The sequence below is a fragment of the Crocuta crocuta genome, unplaced genomic scaffold, assembly GCF_008692635.1.
Source record: "Crocuta crocuta isolate KB4526 unplaced genomic scaffold, BGI_CrCroc_1.0 scaffold165, whole genome shotgun sequence".
Taxonomy (NCBI): domain Eukaryota; kingdom Metazoa; phylum Chordata; class Mammalia; order Carnivora; family Hyaenidae; genus Crocuta; species Crocuta crocuta.
In genome coordinates, this window is record NW_027530502.1 from 1,445,676 (window position 1) to 1,466,056 (window position 20,381).

Consider the following 20,381-nt stretch of genomic DNA (forward strand, 5'->3'; position numbering starts at 1 on the left):
AAAAAACCACCTTGCACTACTTTGATTTTTATTAATAGCACTAAACTCTTGCTATTGGCTCAAATTCAAGATGAAAATAACTTTAAGGGTTTTTTTAAATCTCTAAATGAAGAATATTGGTCCCATAATAAATACATATCAGCACCAATGAGATGTTTTCTTGTAGTAAGTGTATGGACATGCTTAATGTATGTCAATTAATACCCACTTATTTATAAAATTGATCTGATTATCTTCCCATGATAATCTGCTTTTAAAATTCCATGTAGGTTTCCTTTGTAACCTGAGATGATTACAGAAAAAGCAATTAATTTAACCTAGTAAAACATCATTAATAAAGTGTATGCGGTTGACCTTTGAATAACATAGGTTTCAACTGTGTGGGTTCAGTTAAATACGTGGATTTTTTTAAAGTATATATTTATTTTTTTAAAGTATTTATTTTATATTGTGATTGAAAAATAAGATAGAGGTTGCCGAATGACTAAAAGTGAAGGCAAGGTAGAGGAGAGATGCTGGGAAGACTGGAACAGCAGGCCTCCTCCGCGCTCCTGGGTCCTCACCTCACTACCTGTGCAAAGTTTGGTTCACTGAGGTCTTGAACTGAAAGGAGCAGAAGACCTGGCTCTGGAGAGGGATTCGCAGTGAAGTGACAAGGCCCGTCATTGTCCACAGTTGGCCGAGAACCACAGACCAATAATCTGCACTCCCTCCGACCCTCGCCATGGGTCCAGGAGAATATCTGGGGCAGGATAGCACCAGGCAAGAACCTGGGCTGCAGAGCTCAGGGCAGGAAGGAGCGCTGTCTGAGGTGCTGAAAGTTTTCTGAGGTAAAGAATAATAATGCTGGGAGCCTTTTGCCAGCACTTCCCACAAGCAGAAACTGAGTTAGAACCATGCAGAGGGGTCAGGGGGCAGGGGGAGCAAGCAACCTAGAGAGAAGAGTAACAGTGCTCTCCCTTCTCCCAAGTTTTCTCCCTTCCCCTGGATTCTGCTTGGAAGGAGGTTTCCTGCATTCCTGGGTAGCTTTGCTAGCTTTGGGTGGGAATGAGATGTGTGATGCCTTGTTCTACTAATGTACTATACAGTAAATGTATTTCCTCATCCTTCGGCTTTTCTTAACGTTTTATTTCCTCTTATATTTATTCTAAGAATATAGATATAATACTTCTAACACAGAACATGTTAATTGACTGTTTATGTTATTGGCAAGACTTCTGGTCAACAGTAATTAAGTTCTGGGTAGTGAAAAGTTATATATGGATTTTTGATGGCATGAGAGGTCAGTGTTGTTCAAAGGTCATCTCTGTACTCCAAAAGCTGGTCTATTCTATATCCAAAGCCATGTCGCTGCTGTATTCCATTGGTACCTAAATATATACTTTTGTGATTATAGTAGTTAATTACATTTCCCTTTTGGGATTTAAAATCCTGGGATCAACTATTTTGTCTTTTCTATATAGGCTTTGTTATAGGGCTTTGTGAAGGGCACATAGGGAAGCATATACTAAACACTTACTAAATAATAACACCAGTTAGTGAGGATTGCTGTGGTCCAGGTTCTGTAGTAAGTACTTTATAAGCATTATTAAAATTATCTTTCTCACTAATTCTATGATTATTATCCCCACTAACGGATGAGGCACATAACTTAAAAAATTAAATACCTTTTCAACAGTTACACAACTAGGAAATGGTCGAGTTTAGACTCAGAATCAAAACCCTCATTCGTAAACAGTATGTTACATATATTGTCTCCACGTAAAATTTTTTTTTTAAGTTAAAACTGTATGAGCAAATAAAACATCACAAAAGCATTTGAAATTTTCATAGTTCCTGACTTTTTAAAAAATTCATGCTAAGCTTTCTACTATGAGATGGGTAGGTAGAATTATAAGTCAAAGAGACTTTTATCCTTAAGTCTTGCTTTTTCTTACTGGCTCCAGTAAAATAGTTAGAAATTTATAGTATTGTCTCAAATGAAACAGTATGTGATACCTGTAAGAAAATTATTTGTAAAGTTTCAAGATGCAGTTAGAAAACGTGCTTGTCAATGATCTGTGAGTCTTGTTATGGGTTGCTGATGGATGGGATGCTGATGGGTGGGATGAGTTGTTGGTGCATCTTGTTCTGACCTCCCTCAAGAGCCTTTCCTCATGTTGTGGCTGCTCTTTAGTTGGTAGCAGTATTCATTCTGTACTTCTAGGCTCCACTGGGCCGTTACAGAGGGCAGCAGATCTCTCTAATGTTGGGGTGATACTTAATACACCTAATTACTCCCTCTGAAACTGGCCCAAGTGTGCTCAGTTCATATCTTAAGCTTCCCATCTTTGTCTCCAAGGCTGGTAGTGCCACATTCAACTTATTAATAGTAACTGTTTAATGTTAAGTGATAGCAGTAGCATGGAGGAAAAATAAAACTATCTGATGTAATTGTCAAAGGACGTGGAGAAAAGAAGGCTTGAGATTTGTCCTCCACAGTAAATGATGGAAAAATTCACTAGCTGCAGTTTTTTTCTCTTAATATAGTTGTCAAACCCATAATACTCCTGTAACTCAGCCCATCTTGCCAGCATTCCCTAAACATTGAGAATTATTTCCGCCACATCTGAGCACTTGTGTAGACATAAACACCAAATCGTTAATGCTTTTTGACACTCAACATAGTGGCCTATGTCCATGCTCAGTTTGCCTTGAGAAAGTCCACCATCTTCATTTGCATTTTGCACAGTGCTCTTAAGCACTGCACACATACACTTGCTTTCATTTCCAATATGGATAGCATTACCTAAGGAGCTCTAATTAGGTGGTGGCAATTTTAAATTTTTCTTTCACAGCAGATAAAATATAGCAGTTATTTATTATGCTGTAGGATAGCCATATCTTATTAGGCGAGGCATATTTGAATTTTGCAGCTTATTCTGTATTAAAAATGAAGGGCAGAGAAATTGAAAATGAAATATTGGGTCAAGTTTTAAGTTGACATAAAGTATTCAGCATCTTACATATTTTCATTTTAGCATTCTCCTTTTGATGCAATGGTTATGGTAAACATCAGCCATTATGTTGATGAGAAAATTTTAGAGAATGAAGGAAGATGGAAGGTATGTTAGAAAAAATATTTCATCCTTTTTTCCTAATAGTTTTTTATTGAACATTTTTAAGTCTTCCCTATTTTCAGGGTTCAGAAAAAGTACGAAATATATCACTTCCAGAGGAGCTCGTTTTCACTGTGGATGATAAAATACTAAACAACATTAATCAGGCTGAAGCCCAATATCTCAAGCAGGTAGATTTTTTTTAACTTTTTTCTTAGAAACTAATGCTTTGTCTTTTAACTATCATATGTAAGAATTTGGCTACCATCCAAGCATGACAACATAAAGCATTTTAAATTAATAGCTTTGATACCTTTATTTTTTTATATTGAATGATTAATGCAAATGATGATTTGGTTATCTTTGGGGTATTCTTATGTGATTTTTCACTTTTCCCGTATAATTTTTTTTGTTAGGCATCTGATCTGCAGATTGTGGCATATGCCTTTACATCTTTTGGTAAAAAACTAACCAAGAAGAAGAGGCTTCACCCTGATACATTTGTTCAGCTTGCACTTCAGCTGGCCTATTACAGACTTCATGGACGGTGAGGACCATTCATTTTCCATTTTCAGAATCTTGAAGTCCAAGGGTATATCTGTACCTTGGAATAAGCTATTCCATCCTAACTCCCCAGTGTTTTTCCTGACTTTTCAAGTAGCACTGTGTCCTAACTAGGACTTCCATTATCAGTATATGAGGAGTTTTGATCTGTGACTCTTTCACAGTCTTGTTTTTTCATAACCTTAATACTTATCAGATGTCTGCTTTCTTCTACAAGGGGTTTTCTGTTCCTTGGAATTTAAATCATGTGGTTTTCTTGTAGCCTCAGTTTCCTGATGGGTTCATGATTTAATAGATTATCCAGTCTTTACTAATTTTTAGGATTGGAGAAATGGTATGTTGTGACTTAGTACATCGTAAGCAGAAGTAGAAGCTCTTTGATTGTGCTTTTTACAAATCCAGTCTGAAGGGCACTGGGGTGGCTCAGTCAGTTAAGTGCCTGACTATTTTGGTTTTGGGCTCTAGTCATGATCTCACTGTTAGTGAGTTAAAGCCCTCCATCGGGATATGCGCTGACACTGTGGAGCCTGCTTGGGATTCTGTCTCTTTTCTCTGTCCCTTCCCCACTCCTGTTCTCTTCTCTCTCAAAATAAATAAAACTTAAAAAACAAATCGAGGGACACCTGGGTGGTTCAGTCGCCTGAGTGTCTGGCTCTTGATTTCGGCTCAGGTCATGATCTCTTGGCTTTTGAGTCTGAGCCCTGCGTCAGGCGCTGTGCTGACAGCTCAGAGCCTGGAGCCTGCTTCGGATTCTGTGTCTCCCTCTCTCTCTGCCCCTCCCCCACTCACACGCTCATGCTCATGTGCTCACACTCACTCGCTCTCTCTCAAAACTAAGCATTAAAAAAAAAAAAATCCAGTCTGAGAATATGTGTCCTCTTATTTTTTTTCTTTTTTCTTTTTGAACAAGCATGCTGCATGCAATCATGGGAAAGGGCAGAGGGAGAGACACAGAGAATCTTAAGGAGACTCCACACCCAGCTCAGAGCCCAATGTGGATGGAGCTCCATCTCATGAGTAGGAGGTCATGACCTGAGCCAAAATCAAGAGTGGGACATTCAGCCAACTGAGCCACCCAGGGGCTCCAAAAGTACGTGTCTTTAAAATGGGATATGTAGGTCATTTATATTTAATATAATTGTCAGTAAGGTTAGGTTTAAGTCTACCATATTGCTGTTTCTTTTTATCATATCTGATTTTTGTTCTTTTTCATCTTCTTTTGAACTCATTTTTTTTTTTCAATTGTTCCATTTTATCTCCATTGTCAGATGTACTGTTTTGTTTTGCTTTTAATAGTTGCACTGGGGTTTGTAAAGTTCATCTTTAACTTATCAGAGTCTACCTTTAAATAACATTTTCCATTTGAAGTATGATGTAAGAACCTTAAAAAAGAACACTTCTGTTTTGATTCTCCCATCTTTTGTGCTGCTGTTGTCATACATTATATTTCTTCATGTTATAAGCCTCACGATACACTGTTACTATTTGCCTTAAGCAGTTGCTGTATCTTTTTTTAATGTGGTGAAATATATATAAAATAAAATTTGCCATTGTAGCCCCATTTTTAAGTGTATGATATAGTAGCATTACTTACATTTATAATGTTATGCAACCATCACAACTGTCTGTTGGCAGAATTTTTTCATTGCCACAAACAGAAATTCTGTACCCATTGAGCAATAATTTATCATTCCTCCTGTTGCCTCAGCCCCTGGTAATCTTTAATCTACTTTTGTTCTCTATGAACTTGCCTGTTTTTATACATATTTTCTGTAAGTGGAATCATAGAATATTTGTCTTTTTGTATCTGATTTATTTAACATAGGATAATGTTTCCAAGGTTCATCCATATTGTACAATCAGAACTTTATTCTTTTTTATGGCTAAATAGTATTTCATTATGTGGGTATACCACATTTTGTTCCATTCATCTGTTGATGGACACTTGGGTTGTTCCCGTGTTTTAGCTCTTGTGCATAATGCTGTTGTACACATTCACGTACAAGTATCTGTTTTGAGTCCCTGTTTTAATTTCTTTTGAGTCTGTACCTAGGAATGGAATTGCTGGGTTGTGTGATAAATCTCTTTTACTTTTTGAGCACCTGCCAGACTATATTCTACCATGGCTGTACCATTTTACATTCCCACTGGCAATATACAAGGGTTCCAATTGCTCCACATCCTTGCCAACACTTATTTTTTTTCATTTAAAAAATTATTTTTATTTTGTGACGTAGTATCTCATGGTGGTTTTTATTTGTATTTCCCTATTGGACTAATGAGGTTGTGTAGCTTTTTGTATGTTAATTAGCCATTTGTATGTCATCTTTGGCAAACTGTAACAGTCCTTTGTACATTTTTCAACTGGGTTGTCATTTTGTTGTTGAATCGTAAGAGTTCTTTATTCTGGATATGAAATCCTTATCAGATCCGTGATTTGGAAATATTTCCTCCCATTCTCTGGGTTTCCTTTGATGCACAAAGTTTTAAATTTTGAAGCCCAGTTTATCTTTTTTTTTTTCATTTCATTTGTTGCCTGTGCTCTTGATGTCAGATTCAAGAAATCGTTGCCAAATCCAATATCATGAATTTTCCACTTACATTATCTTCTACGAGTTTTATAGTTTGAGTTCTTGATATCTTTGATTCATTTTGAGTTAATTTTTATGCATAGTGTGTGGTAAAGTTCCAATGTCATTCTTTTGCAAGTGGATACCCAGTTTTCCCAGCATTATGTGTTGAAGAGACTGTTAATTGAATGGTCTTGATGTTCTTGTTTAAAATAAATTGATTATAGATGTAAGGGTTTAATTTTGGGCTTTCAGTTCTACTCCATTGGTCTGTATGTCTCTTCTTATATCAATATTATACTATTTTGATTATGGTAGGTTTGTAATAAGTTTTGAAATCTGAACGTGAGTCCTTCACCTTTGTTCTTCTTTGCAAGATTGTAATGGCTGTTCTTGGCTCTTCTTGAAAGTCCATATTAATGGACTTCATTTTTCCATATGTGCAGAAATGTTGGAGTTTTAAATCTGTAGACTGCTTTGGGTAGTATTGTCACCTTAATAATAATAAGTCAGTCCATGAACACAGGGTTCCTTTCTAGTTATTTACGTTTTTAAAAATTTCTCCAAGCAGTGGTTTGTAGTTTCTAGGGTACAGTGTTTTTGCCTTTTTGGTTAAGTTTAATCTTGAGTATTTTATTATTTTTGATGCTATTGTAAATGGAATTGTCTTAATTTTCTTTTCAAATCATTAATTGCTAGTGTATGGAAATGAAGCTAATTTTTGTGTTTTAGTTTTGTATCTTTAAACTTGGCCAGGGGTGCCTGGGTGGCTCAGTCTGTTGAGCATTCTACTTTGGCTCCCGTCATGATCTCATGGTTAGTGAGTTTGAGCTCTATGTCAGGCTCTGTGCTGACAGCTCAGAGGGTGGAGACTACTTTGGATTCTGTGACTCCCCCTCTCTCTGCCCCTTCCCTGTTCACGCTCACTTGCATGCGTTCTCTCTCTCTCTCACAAAAATAAACAAACATTAAAAAATAAATAAACTTTCCTCTGTTTTTGTGGGCTCTTTGGGGTTTTCTAAATAAGAGATCATGTTATCTGTGCATAGAGATAGTTTTGCTTTTTTCTTTCCAATTTGGGTACCTTTCATTTCTTTTGTCCTGGCTAGAACACCCAGTACCATGCTGAATCATTCTTATCTTTTTGCTCCTTTGAGATGAAAAGTTTTTAGTCTTTCATTATTGAGTACGATGTTAGCTGTAAGTTTTTCATAAATGCCCTTGATCATACTGAGCAAGTTTCTTTCTATGCCTAGTATATTGAGCGTTTTTATGGAGAGTGCTAGATTTTGTCAAACACTTTTCTGTCTCAATTACTGTAGGACTTATACTTCATTCTAATAATAAGGTGTATTATATTGATTTTTATTTGTTGAACCACGCCTACATTCCTAGGATATATTCCATTTAAGCATGGTGTATTGTCCTTCTCATATGCTGCTAAATTTGGTTTGCTAGTAATTTGAGGATTTTTGCATCTATATTCATAAAGGGATAATGTTCTATAGTATGTTCTTGTAGTGGTCTTTTTTTTAGGTTTTTATTTAAATTCCAGTTAGTTAACACAGTGTAATACTAGTTTCTGGTGTATAATTTAGTGATTCAAAGCTTCTGTACAATACCAATGCTTATCACTTAGCTTATCACAATAAGTGCACTCCTTAATCTCCATCTACTCACCAATCTCCCCTCTGGTAGGTTCTCTATAGTTAAGTTTTTTTTTTTCCTTGATTTGCCTCTCTTTTTTTCCTCCTTTTGCTTGGTGGTTTTGTTTCTTAAATTCCGCATATGAGTAAGATCATATGATTTTTGTCTTTCTCTAATTGGCTTATTACACTTAATACATTCAAGCTCCATCCACATCATTGTAAATGGCACAATTTCATTTTTTTGATGACTGAGTAATATTCCATTGTATATATATACCATATCTCCTTTATCCATTCATCTGTCAGTGAATGTTTGGGCTCTTTCCATAATTTGGCTTTTGTAGATAATGCTGCTATACACATTGGCGTGCATATATCCCTTTGAGTTAGACTTCTTGTATTCTGTGGGTAAATACCTAGTAGTACTCTGCTGAGGTTGTAGTTAGAGTGTCATTCAGCTCTTTCCTCATCTGAAGGTATGCCTCAGAAGGGATCTGCTTCCAGGCTTACTCATGTGATTATTAGCAGGTATTCCTTCCTTCCAGGCTGTTTTCCAGAGGCCTCCCTCAGTTTCTCACCACCTGGGCCTCACTGTAGGGCACCTTCCAGCATGGCAACTGGTGTTCGTCATATTGAGGAAGTGAGAGTATTGACATCTCTTTGTAACCTTATTTCAGAAATGACATCTTACCACTTTTGTCCTCTTCTTTTTAGTAGGAGCAAATCATGAGGTCCATCTCACACTCAAATTGAGGAGCTACACCAGAGCATAAGTAACAGGAGGCAGGAATCACTGGGGGTATATCTTATAGGCCACCTACCACAGACACGCCAATGTACATAATCTCGGAGCAGCCAAACCTTGGAAACAGACCATATTATACCAAGCCCTGTTGATTAGAGTATTTTTTTGCTCTTTGATACTGAAAGTAGTCTCTTTGTTATTGAAAGTCTCAACTAAGGTCTGTCTTGTAGAACTTAGTCTCTAACCAAAGCCAGCTTTATTAGGTAAGCTTTCTTTGTGATGATATTTGAGCATCTTCTTTCTTATGACACGTTCTGTTATTTTCATTTTGCCTTGTAGCCCTGGCAGCTGCTATGAAACTGCTATGACCAGATACTTTTATCATGGCCGCACAGAGACTGTGCGATCATGTACAATAGAAGCAGTCAGGTGGTGCCAGTCCATGCAGGATCCGTCTACTAGTGTGAGTATTTGAAAAGAAAAAAATTCATAGTATTTATTTAAAGGACCCTTAGCCCTTGAATGACTAACTCCTTGGCTTCAGTTCTCCTGAGTAAGTAAAATACTTTAAGATATTTTTTCTGAGGTTTTTGAAGCATTCATTCATTTGCCAATGACGTATATACTTGGAAGAATATGAAACAGGAAAGACCTAAGAAGAAGCCCATTTGTGTCACTTTCTAGGCAAAATTACTTCCCTTCCTTCCTTCCTCTTTCAAGATTTTATTTAAATTCAAATGAGTTCATGTATAGTGTAGTATTGGTTTCAGGAGTAGAATTTAGTGATTCATCACTTACATACAGTGCTCATCACAACATGCCCTCCATAATGCCCATCCTCCATTTTGCACATCTCACCCCCCATCTGCTCTCCTACAACCTTCAGTTCTCTATAGTTAAGAGTCTGTTACAGTTTGCCTCCATTTCTGATTTTATCTTATTTTTCCTTCTTTTCCCCTGTTTTGCTCTGTTTTATTTCTTAAATTCCATATATATGAGTGAAATCATATGGTATGTCTTTCTCTTATTTTTTTTTTAGCGTAATACATTCTAGTTTCATCCATGTTGTTACAAATGGAGAGTTTGTTCTTTTTGAAGGCTGAATATTCCTGTGTGTGTGTGTGTGTGTGTGTGCGCGCGCGTGTATGTATTTATCCATCATTCATCAGTCAATGGACTTGTGAGCTCTTTCCATACTTTGACTATTGTTGGGAGTGCTTCTGTAAACTTTGGGGTGCATGTGCCCCTTTGAATCAGTAGTTTTGTATCCTTTGGATAAATATCTAGTAGTGCAATTGCTGGGTTGTTGGGGTAGTTTTATTTTTAACTTTTAGAGGAACCTCCACCCTGTTTTCCAGAGTGGCTGCACAAGTTTGCATTCCCACCAAAAGTGTAAGAGGATTCCCCTTTCTCTGCATCCTCTCCAACATCTGTTTCCTGAGTTGTTGATTTTAGCCATTCTGAGTAGTGTGAGGTAGAATCTCATTGTGGTTTTGATTGGTTGGCAAAGTATCTTCAATACCATGAGTGTTTTACTGTTATTGATCTATCTTTGGGATAACACCTATAAAGTGAAGACTTTCCCAAAGTGCCTTAAAAGGAAGCTTTTCTTGATGTGGTTGAACATTTTTGAAATCACAGATTCTTGTTTTCATGTATTAGAACCAGAATGGTTTTGTTTTGTTTTATATGTTTTGCTTTTTTTTTTTTTTATTTTTTAAAGTAATCTTTGGGGGCACTTGGGTGGCTCAGTCGGTTGAGTGTCTGACTTTGGCTCAGGTCATGATCACACAGTTCATGGGTTCGAGCCCTGCATCGGGCTCTGTGCTGACAGATAGCTCAGAGCCTGGAGCCTGTTTCAGATTCTTTGTCTCGCTCTCTCTCTGACCCTCCCCTGCTCACACTGTCTCTCTCTCTCTCTCTCTCTCAGAAATAAATAAAACTTTAAAAAAAATAATCTTTGTACCAATGTGGGGCTTGAACTCACAGCCCCGAGTTCAAGAGTCCCATCTCCTACCAACCAAGTTAAGGCACCCCTATACTTTTTTTTTTTTTTTTGAAGCATTTAAACAACAGAGTAGTTTCTTTCCACTGGTACTTTGGTATTGTGTTTGTTTCTTTAGTTTTGATAGACCTAGGTATGCATATGTTACTTTATTTTAGTGTTCCAGAACTGCTTCATTGTCATTTTGAACAACTGTGTGTTAGTTTTGAAATCCTACTTGCTTCTGTCTTTACACTTGTTAGTATCATGTCAGTGCTGCCCACAAATTCCTATTGTTTTTCCTCTTCTGGGAAAGAAATAGGATGCAGGACATAGAGGAAAGAAAAGACATTCTATGTAAGCATATGTTTATACGTCTTTTTAGAAGTCTTTTCTCTCTCAAATTACCCAAATCCTAACTAGATTGAGCTCAGGTTTTTGTTGTTGTTGTTGTTTCTGTACAGCTTATGGAAATATGTCTTGATTTTTCACACAGCTTCTTGAGCAACAGCAGAAGATGTTACAAGCTTTTGCAAAACATGATAAAATGATGAAAGATTGTTCAGCTGGAAAAGGTATTTATATTGGAATTACTCAGACTTAAAAAAATTCTCTCATGTTGAAAAATTTTTTCTAGCTTAATACTTGCGGTTTCATTGCAGGATTTGACCGTCATCTTTTAGGTCTTTTACTCGTAGCAAAAGAGGAAGGTCTTCCTGTTCCAGAACTCTTTACAGACCCACTTTTCTCCAAAAGGTAATATAATGTAGTGTTTAATAACTTAATCAGTTCCTTTTTTCTGAAGGTTAAAAGCTTTTCTTGTCTTTTAATTTACATGTATTCATTTTTGAGAGACAGAGTGCGAGCAGGTGAGGGGCAGAGAGAGAAGGGTAGACACAGAATCTGAAGTAGGCTCCTGGCTCTCAGGTGTCAGCACAGAGCCCGACTCAGGGCTCGACCTCCCAAACCATGAGACCATAGCCTGACCCGAAGTCGGACGTCTAACAGACTGAGCCTCCCAGGCACCCCTCAAAAGCTTTTCTGAAGTCATGTAAGTTCCTATAAGCCTAGTAAAATATCCTCTCTTTATGCCATACAGTGGAGGAGGTGGAAACTTTGTTCTCTCAACAAGTCTGGTTGGGTATTGGAGAATTCTGGGACTGGTGGTTCCCATGGTACACAATGGCTATGGATTTTTCTACCATATCAGAGATGACAGGTGAGACTGCTCTTCTCATTCTTACTGTGCTATAGGGTAGGAAAGCTATCTTTCTGTCTTTTGAAATATCTTTCTTGCACTGTGATTCTTACTGCTGTCTTCTGTCACTTGCTACGTAGGTAATTATTTTTATCACTTTGGCATTTAATATGTGTTTGTTTCTCTGACCTGCTTTTGGGACACTAGTCATATCAGTCCCTTAGGTGTTTTCTGCAGAATACCAGTTAAGGTTGACTCAGTGACATACTGTCGTCATCCTTAAATCTCAGTACACATGTTAACATATTTGTTCTAGGCAAGGTGTTTTATGGTAATAAAACAGATAAAAGGCAATTGCCTATAAATATGTGGTGGTTCATGTGTCATAATAGTACTAACGTGACCAAGGTAAGAGACTAGGTAAATTAATTTATATTAAAAAAAAAATGTTTTACCAATTCAGATGCAATTTCAGATGAAGCTTGACTTATGTTTGTGGAAAGAGTGAGGAAAAAAAATTACTAAAACCTAGTAGGTGGAGAATAAGGTAATGTGAAATTGGTAGAATGGCTTAGAAGGTCCTCATCCGTATAGTCTGGCCATTTCAGAGATCTCTGAGAGCTTGAAGGGATTTGTAAACAATCATTTGGCCACATTTCGCACTATGTGAATAAGATGGTAGGCTTGGGGGCTTTGGATGGAATGTGAAAAATTAGCTAATAATATGTAATGATATATTTCAGTTTGTTTTCACACTCTAACTTTTTTTTAAAGAGTTTTCAGTCAATGTTGTTTTTCAGAATTTTATCATCTGCCTCTGTATCAAGTGTGATCTTTGCATAGTCTCTTACACCACTGGAACTTGTATTTGTTAGCATCTAAGTCCTTAGATTATCTATTCCCATAGTGTTGTTTATGTACATTAATGTACAAATTAAAGGTGGAGTTACAAAGGTTAAATAAACATAGATCTTATTATGTTTTCATATAAAGGCTCTAAGTTCTAAAATCCTCATCGGATATAGAGAGTAAGTAAGCATTTTAACATTTCTTTACAAGTATGGATCTTATATTGTGTGCAGTGAGAAGAGTTTAAGCCAGATACACCTCAGGTCTGTGACTTTGGAAGTCCTGGTCCTGGGGCAGAACATCCATTCAGGAAGTATTTAGTGAAAACTTGTAGTGTTTTAGGTGCTGAGGACACAAGACAGACAAGATTGTCACTCTTAGAGATTTTATTTTCTATTTGGGAAAAAGAAACAAAAGCAAATAAGCAAGAAGTAGTGATGAATGCTGTGAAGCACAAAGCAAGCTGATGTGGTGATAGAGACATGCCGGTGGGGAGGGGGAGAGAGAGCACTGCTTTACTCAAGGTGGTCACAGTGATCGAGAAGCTGAGGCGTTAAGGTTGAGAAGGAATTAATACTATGAATTGCCAAGAAAGCAGCTCTCCAGACTCTGATCACGGCCTCCTGTCTCCAGTGCCGCCACCCGGGCTGAACCACCATCTTCTCCCACTTAGGTTATTGCAACAGGTTCTCACGCGGCCTTCTGGCTCCACCCTTTCCTTTCTATAGACCACTGTCTACACAACAGCGCTGATGCCCTTTTATAAACAGTGTGACTCAAGTCATACCATTCTTTCACTCAAAATTCACCAAGAGCTTGTCTCACTCACCGTAAAACTCAAAGTCGTCCTGTGAGATCCTGTATGCTCAAGTTCTCAGTTACCAGTCTGACCTTTCTTCTATAGCTACTCTCCCTTCCTTGTACGTTGAGTACAGCAAGCAAGCTCCCTCCTCATGGCATTTGCGGTTGTGATTTCCTCTGCTTCATACTCTTCCTTCAAATATACGCAGGGATCACTCTTTAGTCCATACAGGTATTTGCTTAAAATTTGCTCTCATCTGGGAGGCCTTCTCTGATCATGTAAAATAGCCCTTCCCCCTTCCTCACACACACCTGCTGCATTTTTTTTTTTAATTTATTTATTTTTGAGAGAGAGAGAGAGAGGCAGCGTGAGCAGGGGAGGGTCAGAGAGAGAGGGAGATACAGAATCTGAAACAGGCTCCAGGCTCTGAGCTAGCTGTCAGCACAGAACCCGACACGGGGCTCGAACCCATGAACCGTGAGATTATGACCTGAGCTAAAGTCGGACACCTAACCGACTGAGCCACCCAGATGCCCCACCTGCTGCATTTTCTTTAGAACACTCAGAACCATCCAGTGGCTATACATGTTAATTTATATGTTCTTTCTTCCCCTCCTAGAATATAAGCCCAGAAGAACAGGGGTTTTGATTTGTCTGTTGTATCCCCAGCTCTGTAATAATGCCTTGTAAATAAGTTGAATACACTTAATGGTTTCACAGTGACTTCACTGGTAAACATAATTATATGGTCCTGGGGTAGGAAAGAGCCTGATATTTTTAATGAACAGAAAGAGGCAGTATGACTGTAAATTAGCAATTAAGTTGCTTTGGGTGGGGGTAAAAGAAGAAGTTGAAGACCGGTAGATAGGAGCTACATCTTGGAGGAAAGTGTTCTCAACTCTGGGTGCACGTGAGAATCACCTAGAGAACTTTAAAACATTACTTCTGGAAACACTGGTGTGGTTTTGGGTGGTCAGTTAATACAGGGCCTTGTAATATGATAAGAAGTTGGAATTTTCTCCTAAGGATAAAAATAGGCATTTTACCAGATGGAGTAGAGGTCATGCCTGTATTCATCACCATTTGGAGCCTCTTTGTGTTGTGATTTTTGTAGAGTACTAATCATTTTTTATTTGCACTTCACAGGTTTAATGTGGCTAGTACAGCCTGGAGATCTTGCCCAGAGACCAATGCAGAAAAGCTGGTTCAGCTGGTTTTTCATTCTTTCCAAGATATGATGAAGCTGATGAACACTGCTTATCTTTAGAGACTAATCACTGATTAAGTATTTACAAAAATATTAAACTGGGTGTGGAGAGTGGGTTGGTGATGAGAGATAGGAAGGAATATTGACTTAAAGGAAACTTGTTAAATGTAGAAATAGGTAGAATCATGCTTCTTAAAGTTATTCTCACAATTTTTAAGCTTCCTCTGATGCAGTAGCAATGCAAATTGATACAATGAAATACAGAATTATGCAAAAGATGATGAGCCTCAACAATGCAAATCTATAATTTTTAATAATGCAAGTGTTACTTTAACTTACAAATATTTTTTTTGGTACCTGTAGAGGTTATAAATCCTCTGACCATCGTTGTAGAGTCTGTCTTTCAAGCACTTTAACATTTTCTAGTTGCCAAAGGATATGAAATACATGATTAAATGCTAACTTCCCTGAAATCATTGCCTTCCACATTCAGCACAGGGATACAAGTCTACTCAGTTTGATGCGAAAGGCCACTACAATTGACTGATCATCTAAAAGTAGACTTTCTGTTGGATAGAAGCATCAGAGGGAGGTTTATACCCTCTGATGCACATATACAAAAAACCTATCAAAATTCATTATCTTGTAACTAGTTTGTGAATATAAAATGAAAGCACATATTTAAAATTAGAATTAGTGACTTTAAAAAGATTGAATGTTGAGTGAGATTCTCAGGATTTTATAGATTTTTTTTTTTCCTGCTGTTCAAAATAGAAAATAAAGCTGTCAATCCTATAGCTTCCTGTTTGGTGTTTGGATAACTAACCCAATTCGTGTTTGACCTTATAGTTTCCCATCTAAGTTACGTATTGCTGTGTAAAGCACCACCAAAAACTTACTGTCTTAAATCAATTGATTATTTCTCACCATGGTGTCAATTGGTCGTGCCCCATTGGGTAGCTCTTCTGATCTTGCTGTAGTTCGTTTATGTGGCTGCATTCACCAGGGTGCTGGACTGAGATGGAGGCTGTAAGGTTGAAGGTGGCCTCACCCACTGCTTGGGGACCTGGCACGTGGGACACTCTCCACATGGTCTCTGATCGTTCGGTATGCTAGCCTGGACTCCTGCACTTGGCAGTGCTAGTGTTCCCAGAGAGAAAGGTAGAATTCGCAAGGTCTCTTGAGGCATAGGCTCTGAAGTCACATGATGCCACTTATTTTGCATTTTGTTGGTTAAAACAAGTTGCAAAGGCAGTCTAGATTCAAGGAGGGGGAGGGAGTGTTATCTCCTGATAGGAGAAACAGCAGTCATTTTTAAAATGTAAATAAGTGGGCGTATTTATTTTAACTTACTGGGCATTGTTTTTATTGCTGTATATACCTCATCAAAATTACTGTATATTTAGTGTCGTGGGCGCATACACCCTTTAAGTTTTCCTATGTAATGAATTTGTTAAGGCTGGTTTATGGTTTCTTTTTTTAAAAAAAATTAACATTTTATTTTTTTGAGAGAGAGACAGCGTGAGCACAGGAGGGGCAGAGAGAGAAGGAGACACAGAATCCAAAGCAAGCTCCGAGTGGTCAGCACAGAGCCCGACGCAGGGCTCAAACCTACGAATGTAAGATAGTGACCTGAACTTAAGTCCAAAGCTCACCCTACTGAGCCCCCAGGTGGCCCGTTTGTGAAAAACTGAGTTGGCTTCTTTAGCATTTGATACATCCTTAACAGTTTATATTTCTTCTTCCTATTCTATACTATGGCCCTTCCTTTTCTATATGCTGGTACAATTTTATAGACAGGTTGCCATAGGATTTAGAATCCTTTGGTTGGCTGTTCTTAATGTCTAAAGACGTGGGTATTTTAGAAACTGTTCACCTCCTGCAGAGAAACCTCTTCCGTCCTACTTTGACATATTTCCCTAATATGCCTGACGTTAACAACTACCTGTAATGCTTTTTACAAAGAGATTTTTCGGCCTCGATCCAGAATGGTAGAGTTAAAATTTCCAGAGGCTTTTGAGTCACCATTTGGGTAATGGGAATGAGCCCCCAGCACTAGTCCTCTCTTGGTTAACCTGAAATTTAGTCCACTACACACATGGTTGCATTTGAAAAAAATCTTTGGTAAGATATGGTTACAGATAGAGGAAGTGAGTTTGTGTAGTTTACTGACCTAAAGAACCTGGAACGGGGTAGGAATGGATAATGCCTCAGACTATAAAGGTTGCCTAGATTTGTTTTTGTTCTCTGTCTAAACATATTAGGATTAGTGATAAAAAGTAATGGAGAACCTAGCATTTTATTGTTATTTCCAGTGTTTGAAATGGCACTTGAAATAATTGCAATTTTTACGGAGTTAAAAAAATTTTTTAATTTATATTTGATTTTTTTTTTTATTTTACAGGAACGGATGTGTGCCTGTAAAGTTAGCTTGTCTAAGAGTAATCTCTTTTTCTCTTGGACTTTGATGATAAAGTTAGGAATCCATTCTTTGAAAAAAAACAACTAACCTCAGGTGCCAAAAGAATTATTTGGAAGCTCTCCAAGGTAGACAGTTGGCAATGGAACAATGTACTTTTCCTCTTTCTTGTGAAAATTGTTCCAAACTATCCTGTAATCTACCCAGCTATTGAGGACAGTAAGAAGTTTCCCTCTGTCTGCGCTTTGTTAGTTTTATAGCTTTATTGTATCTGAACTTGTTTTTCTCTGCATGTGTCTGGTAACTCAACAGATAGGCTGCCATTTTTATACCTGATCAAGACAGGTGTTACTTGTAATTCCTGAATTTCAAATTCAACAGCAAATGGGATGTTTTAAACTGATATGGGATGAGATATAGCTGAATTTTGGGATTATTTGTAAAAAATGATTTCTAGTTTAAGTCAGAAAAAGTTATAATTTGACTTTACTTTTAAGAAATAATAGTTCATAAGTTCTGTGTCCCAGACTGGACACTGACCATGGAAAAGTAGATGCCTTTCTGAGCCAGCAGCTGTTGATGTGTGCCATGCTCCTTGACCTTGCCGTTCTGAAACACCACTATCAGGTCTGCGTTCTGGATGGTGGACAGGCGGTGAGCAATCACGATGCAGGTGCGGCCTTCTCTGGCTTTGTCCAGGGCTTCTTGGACAATCTAATGATCAAGCAGAACAGAAACCTTGAACATAATCATTACAGAAAAACATTTTACCTTAAAGATTCAGAGATGAGAATGTTTTAGATAAATGGCATTAAAAAGTTATTTCCTTTTTAATTATAATGAAAATGGATTCTCATACTAAGTCACCGGTATCTAAATTTTCTAATTGTTCACAATTTTATAATTTTTCAGAATTGTTCTAAAAATGTGATATATGCAGCTTTTTTTGAATACTATTTTTGGTTTATGAAGATCATTTTACAAAATATGGAAAATACTGGAATAAAAAAACTTTTATTTTTTTAAATGTTTTATTTATTTCTAAGAGAGAGAGAGAGAGACAGCATGAGCAGGGGAGGGTCAGAGAGAGAGAGGGAGTCACAGACTGAAACAGGCTCCAGGCTCTGAGCTGGCAGTCAGCACAGAGCCCGACGCGGGGCCCGAACCCACGAACCGCGAGATCACGACCTAAGCTAAAGTCGGACGCTTAACCGACTAAGCCACCCAGGCGCCTCTAAAAAAACATTTTCAAAATAACCAGTAAATTTCCATTTACTTTTTTTCATGGTTGACAGCCCAAAAAACTATTGTACAGATTAAATGGAACATGAGGGGAGAGGCCACACCTTTTCACTCTCTGTATCCAGAGCTGAAGTAGCTTCATCCAATAGTAGGATTTGAGGTTGTCTGATGAGGGCTCGAGCAATAGCAATCCTCTGTTTTTGACCTCCTGAGAGCTGAGTTCCCTTATCTCCCACTCTTGTTTCATATTTGTGGGGTAAGGTCTCGATGAAAGGATGGATGTTGGCTGCTTTGGCTGCGTTCACAATTTCATCCCGTGACACCGCCCGGCCATTGTCTCCGTAGGCAATGTTCTCAGCAATACTGCAGTCGAACAGGACTGGCTCCTGGGACACAATTCCAAGGTGGGCTCTGAGCCACTGGATGTTAAGTTCCTTTGCCTCTTGACCGTCTAGGAGCACTGTGCCGCTCAAGGGGTCGTAGAACCGCTCCAGGAGCTGGACCACCGTGCTCTTCCCGCAGCCGCTGCTGCCCACCAGGGCCAGCGTCTGGCCCTTCTTCACCTCCAGGCTCAGCCCCCGAAGCACTGGGATGTCTGGCCGAGTGGGATAGTTGAACACGACTTCATTAAAGGTCACATTTCCTTCAAACTTATCCTTCATGGATGGCGTCAAAANCCCCCCTCCACATTACTAATGGTATCTGAATAAACTTGTACTTCTCAACATTAGACAGTTCTACATATCAGGAAAAATATATTTGGAAACAAAAGCTTATGTAACAGCTACTTGGTGATCCATTTAATATTTTTTCCCCTCTTAATAGAATATTCATTTTCAGGATCAAACTAGAAGACCTGTTACTTAAGTTCCCATATAAAAATAAAGGCACTTTTTTTTCTTCTTACCCTGAAGGAATTTATAATGTGAAGAGAAAAACCACCTATATAGAACTCAATATAAGGTCAATTAAGTACCAAATGAGCAGTATAGTCAACATGCTATGAAAGATCAGAAGCAGCAAACAGCAACTATAGAAATAAAGCAGGAGAAGAAGCGATGCAAGAAGGAAAGAAACCCTTGTACAGAACTTGGAAAGCTGAATCATGAAAAAGAACATTCTAGGCTGGGGGGGGAAAACACAGGATAAAGGGTCCAAAAAGTACTGTAGGGCTTATGCAGTAATGTGAATTAATTTCCTTAAGCCTGATGTCTGTAAAGAGCTGAAGCTTTAGTTTTTCTATTAATCAAACTCTATACCTGAAGTCAATGACTAGGTGTTAAGGGTGAGCAAGGCTAACCAACATGGAGGGGTGGACAATGTGTGAGGGTGAAAGCTGGTTACTGCAGAAGAGAAATAGTAAAAATAGTTGAGATTTATTTCAGCTTAATTCAGTGGAAACTTAGATGCAAGCTAAGCTCCAGGATGAATGATCCCTGCCATCACTTAAGAGTTTTAAATCTTTGCAGGACGACTCACCTTTACCAATTACTGAAGAACATTGTTTCACTGAACCTTTTCTCATTTTTCAAATCCATAGGACTTCACTGTACTTGGGCTATAGACACAGCAGCTACAATAAGCTAACAAGGGAGAGTTGGGGACCAAAGAAACAAGAGTAACGCCCTCCAAATGAATAAAGAGAAACATTAAAGAAAAACCTTATAAAAATGTTTAGAGTATGGATTAAAATGTAAAAATCAAAACTTTGAGGAAAAAAAGGAATTTTTTAAGACCTAGGGCTAGAAAAATAGTTCTTATCAAAATTAAAAAACTTGGCTCTGCATATGACCCTGTTAAAGGATGAAAAAAAAAAAGCCATCGATTGGGACAAAATATTTGCAAACTATATATTTGACAAAGGATTAATAACTAAAATCTTTCTCAGAACCCATTTTTTTAAATTAAAAAATTGGTTAAAAAATACTTCAAAAAGGAAATAGAGATGACAAGTATGTAAAAAGATGTTCAACATTTGTCATTAGGAAATCCACCACAATTAGATATTCCTACACATCTATCAGAATTACAACATTTGGCAAATATGCAGAGGA

At 37.9% G+C, this 20,381-nt stretch overlaps 3 protein-coding genes across 5 annotated transcripts in view; 2 read left to right on the forward strand and 1 right to left on the reverse strand.

Annotated features, from left to right (window-relative positions):
• Positions 1 to 15,448, forward strand: part of LOC144233772 (peroxisomal carnitine O-octanoyltransferase) — a 64,466-nt gene extending 49,018 nt beyond the window's left edge. Inside the window, exons 14-17 of the mRNA XM_077766807.1 lie at positions 11,107 to 11,185; positions 11,273 to 11,366; positions 11,710 to 11,829; positions 14,606 to 15,448. Coding sequence (XP_077622933.1) covers positions 11,107 to 11,185; positions 11,273 to 11,366; positions 11,710 to 11,829; positions 14,606 to 14,726 — 414 coding nt within the window. The 3' untranslated portion in view covers positions 14,727 to 15,448. The remainder of the gene's footprint in view (positions 1 to 11,106; positions 11,186 to 11,272; positions 11,367 to 11,709; positions 11,830 to 14,605) is intronic.
• LOC144233770 (peroxisomal carnitine O-octanoyltransferase-like) lies at positions 3,027 to 4,746 on the forward strand. The gene is made up of 4 exons (XM_077766806.1): positions 3,027 to 3,104; positions 3,182 to 3,289; positions 3,515 to 3,645; positions 4,573 to 4,746. The coding sequence occupies exons 1-4, from the start codon at positions 3,039 to 3,041 to the stop codon at positions 4,691 to 4,693; spliced, it is 426 nt and encodes a 141-aa protein (XP_077622932.1). The 5' UTR covers positions 3,027 to 3,038; the 3' UTR covers positions 4,694 to 4,746.
• A 1,733-nt stretch (positions 15,449 to 17,181) lies between the features above and the next one.
• The window catches only part of LOC144233773 (phosphatidylcholine translocator ABCB4), a 69,023-nt gene continuing 65,823 nt past the window's right edge, over positions 17,182 to 20,381 (reverse strand). For 2 of the 3 annotated variants that reach the window (XM_077766810.1, XM_077766809.1), the window contains 2 exons: positions 18,432 to 18,983; positions 17,182 to 17,799 (listed from right to left, as the gene is read on the reverse strand). In XM_077766810.1, the coding sequence (XP_077622936.1) occupies positions 17,593 to 17,799; positions 18,432 to 18,983 (759 nt within the window). In that variant the 3' untranslated portion in view covers positions 17,182 to 17,592. The remainder of the gene's footprint in view (positions 17,800 to 18,431; positions 18,984 to 20,381) is intronic. The other variant, XM_077766808.1, reaches the window with a different exon arrangement.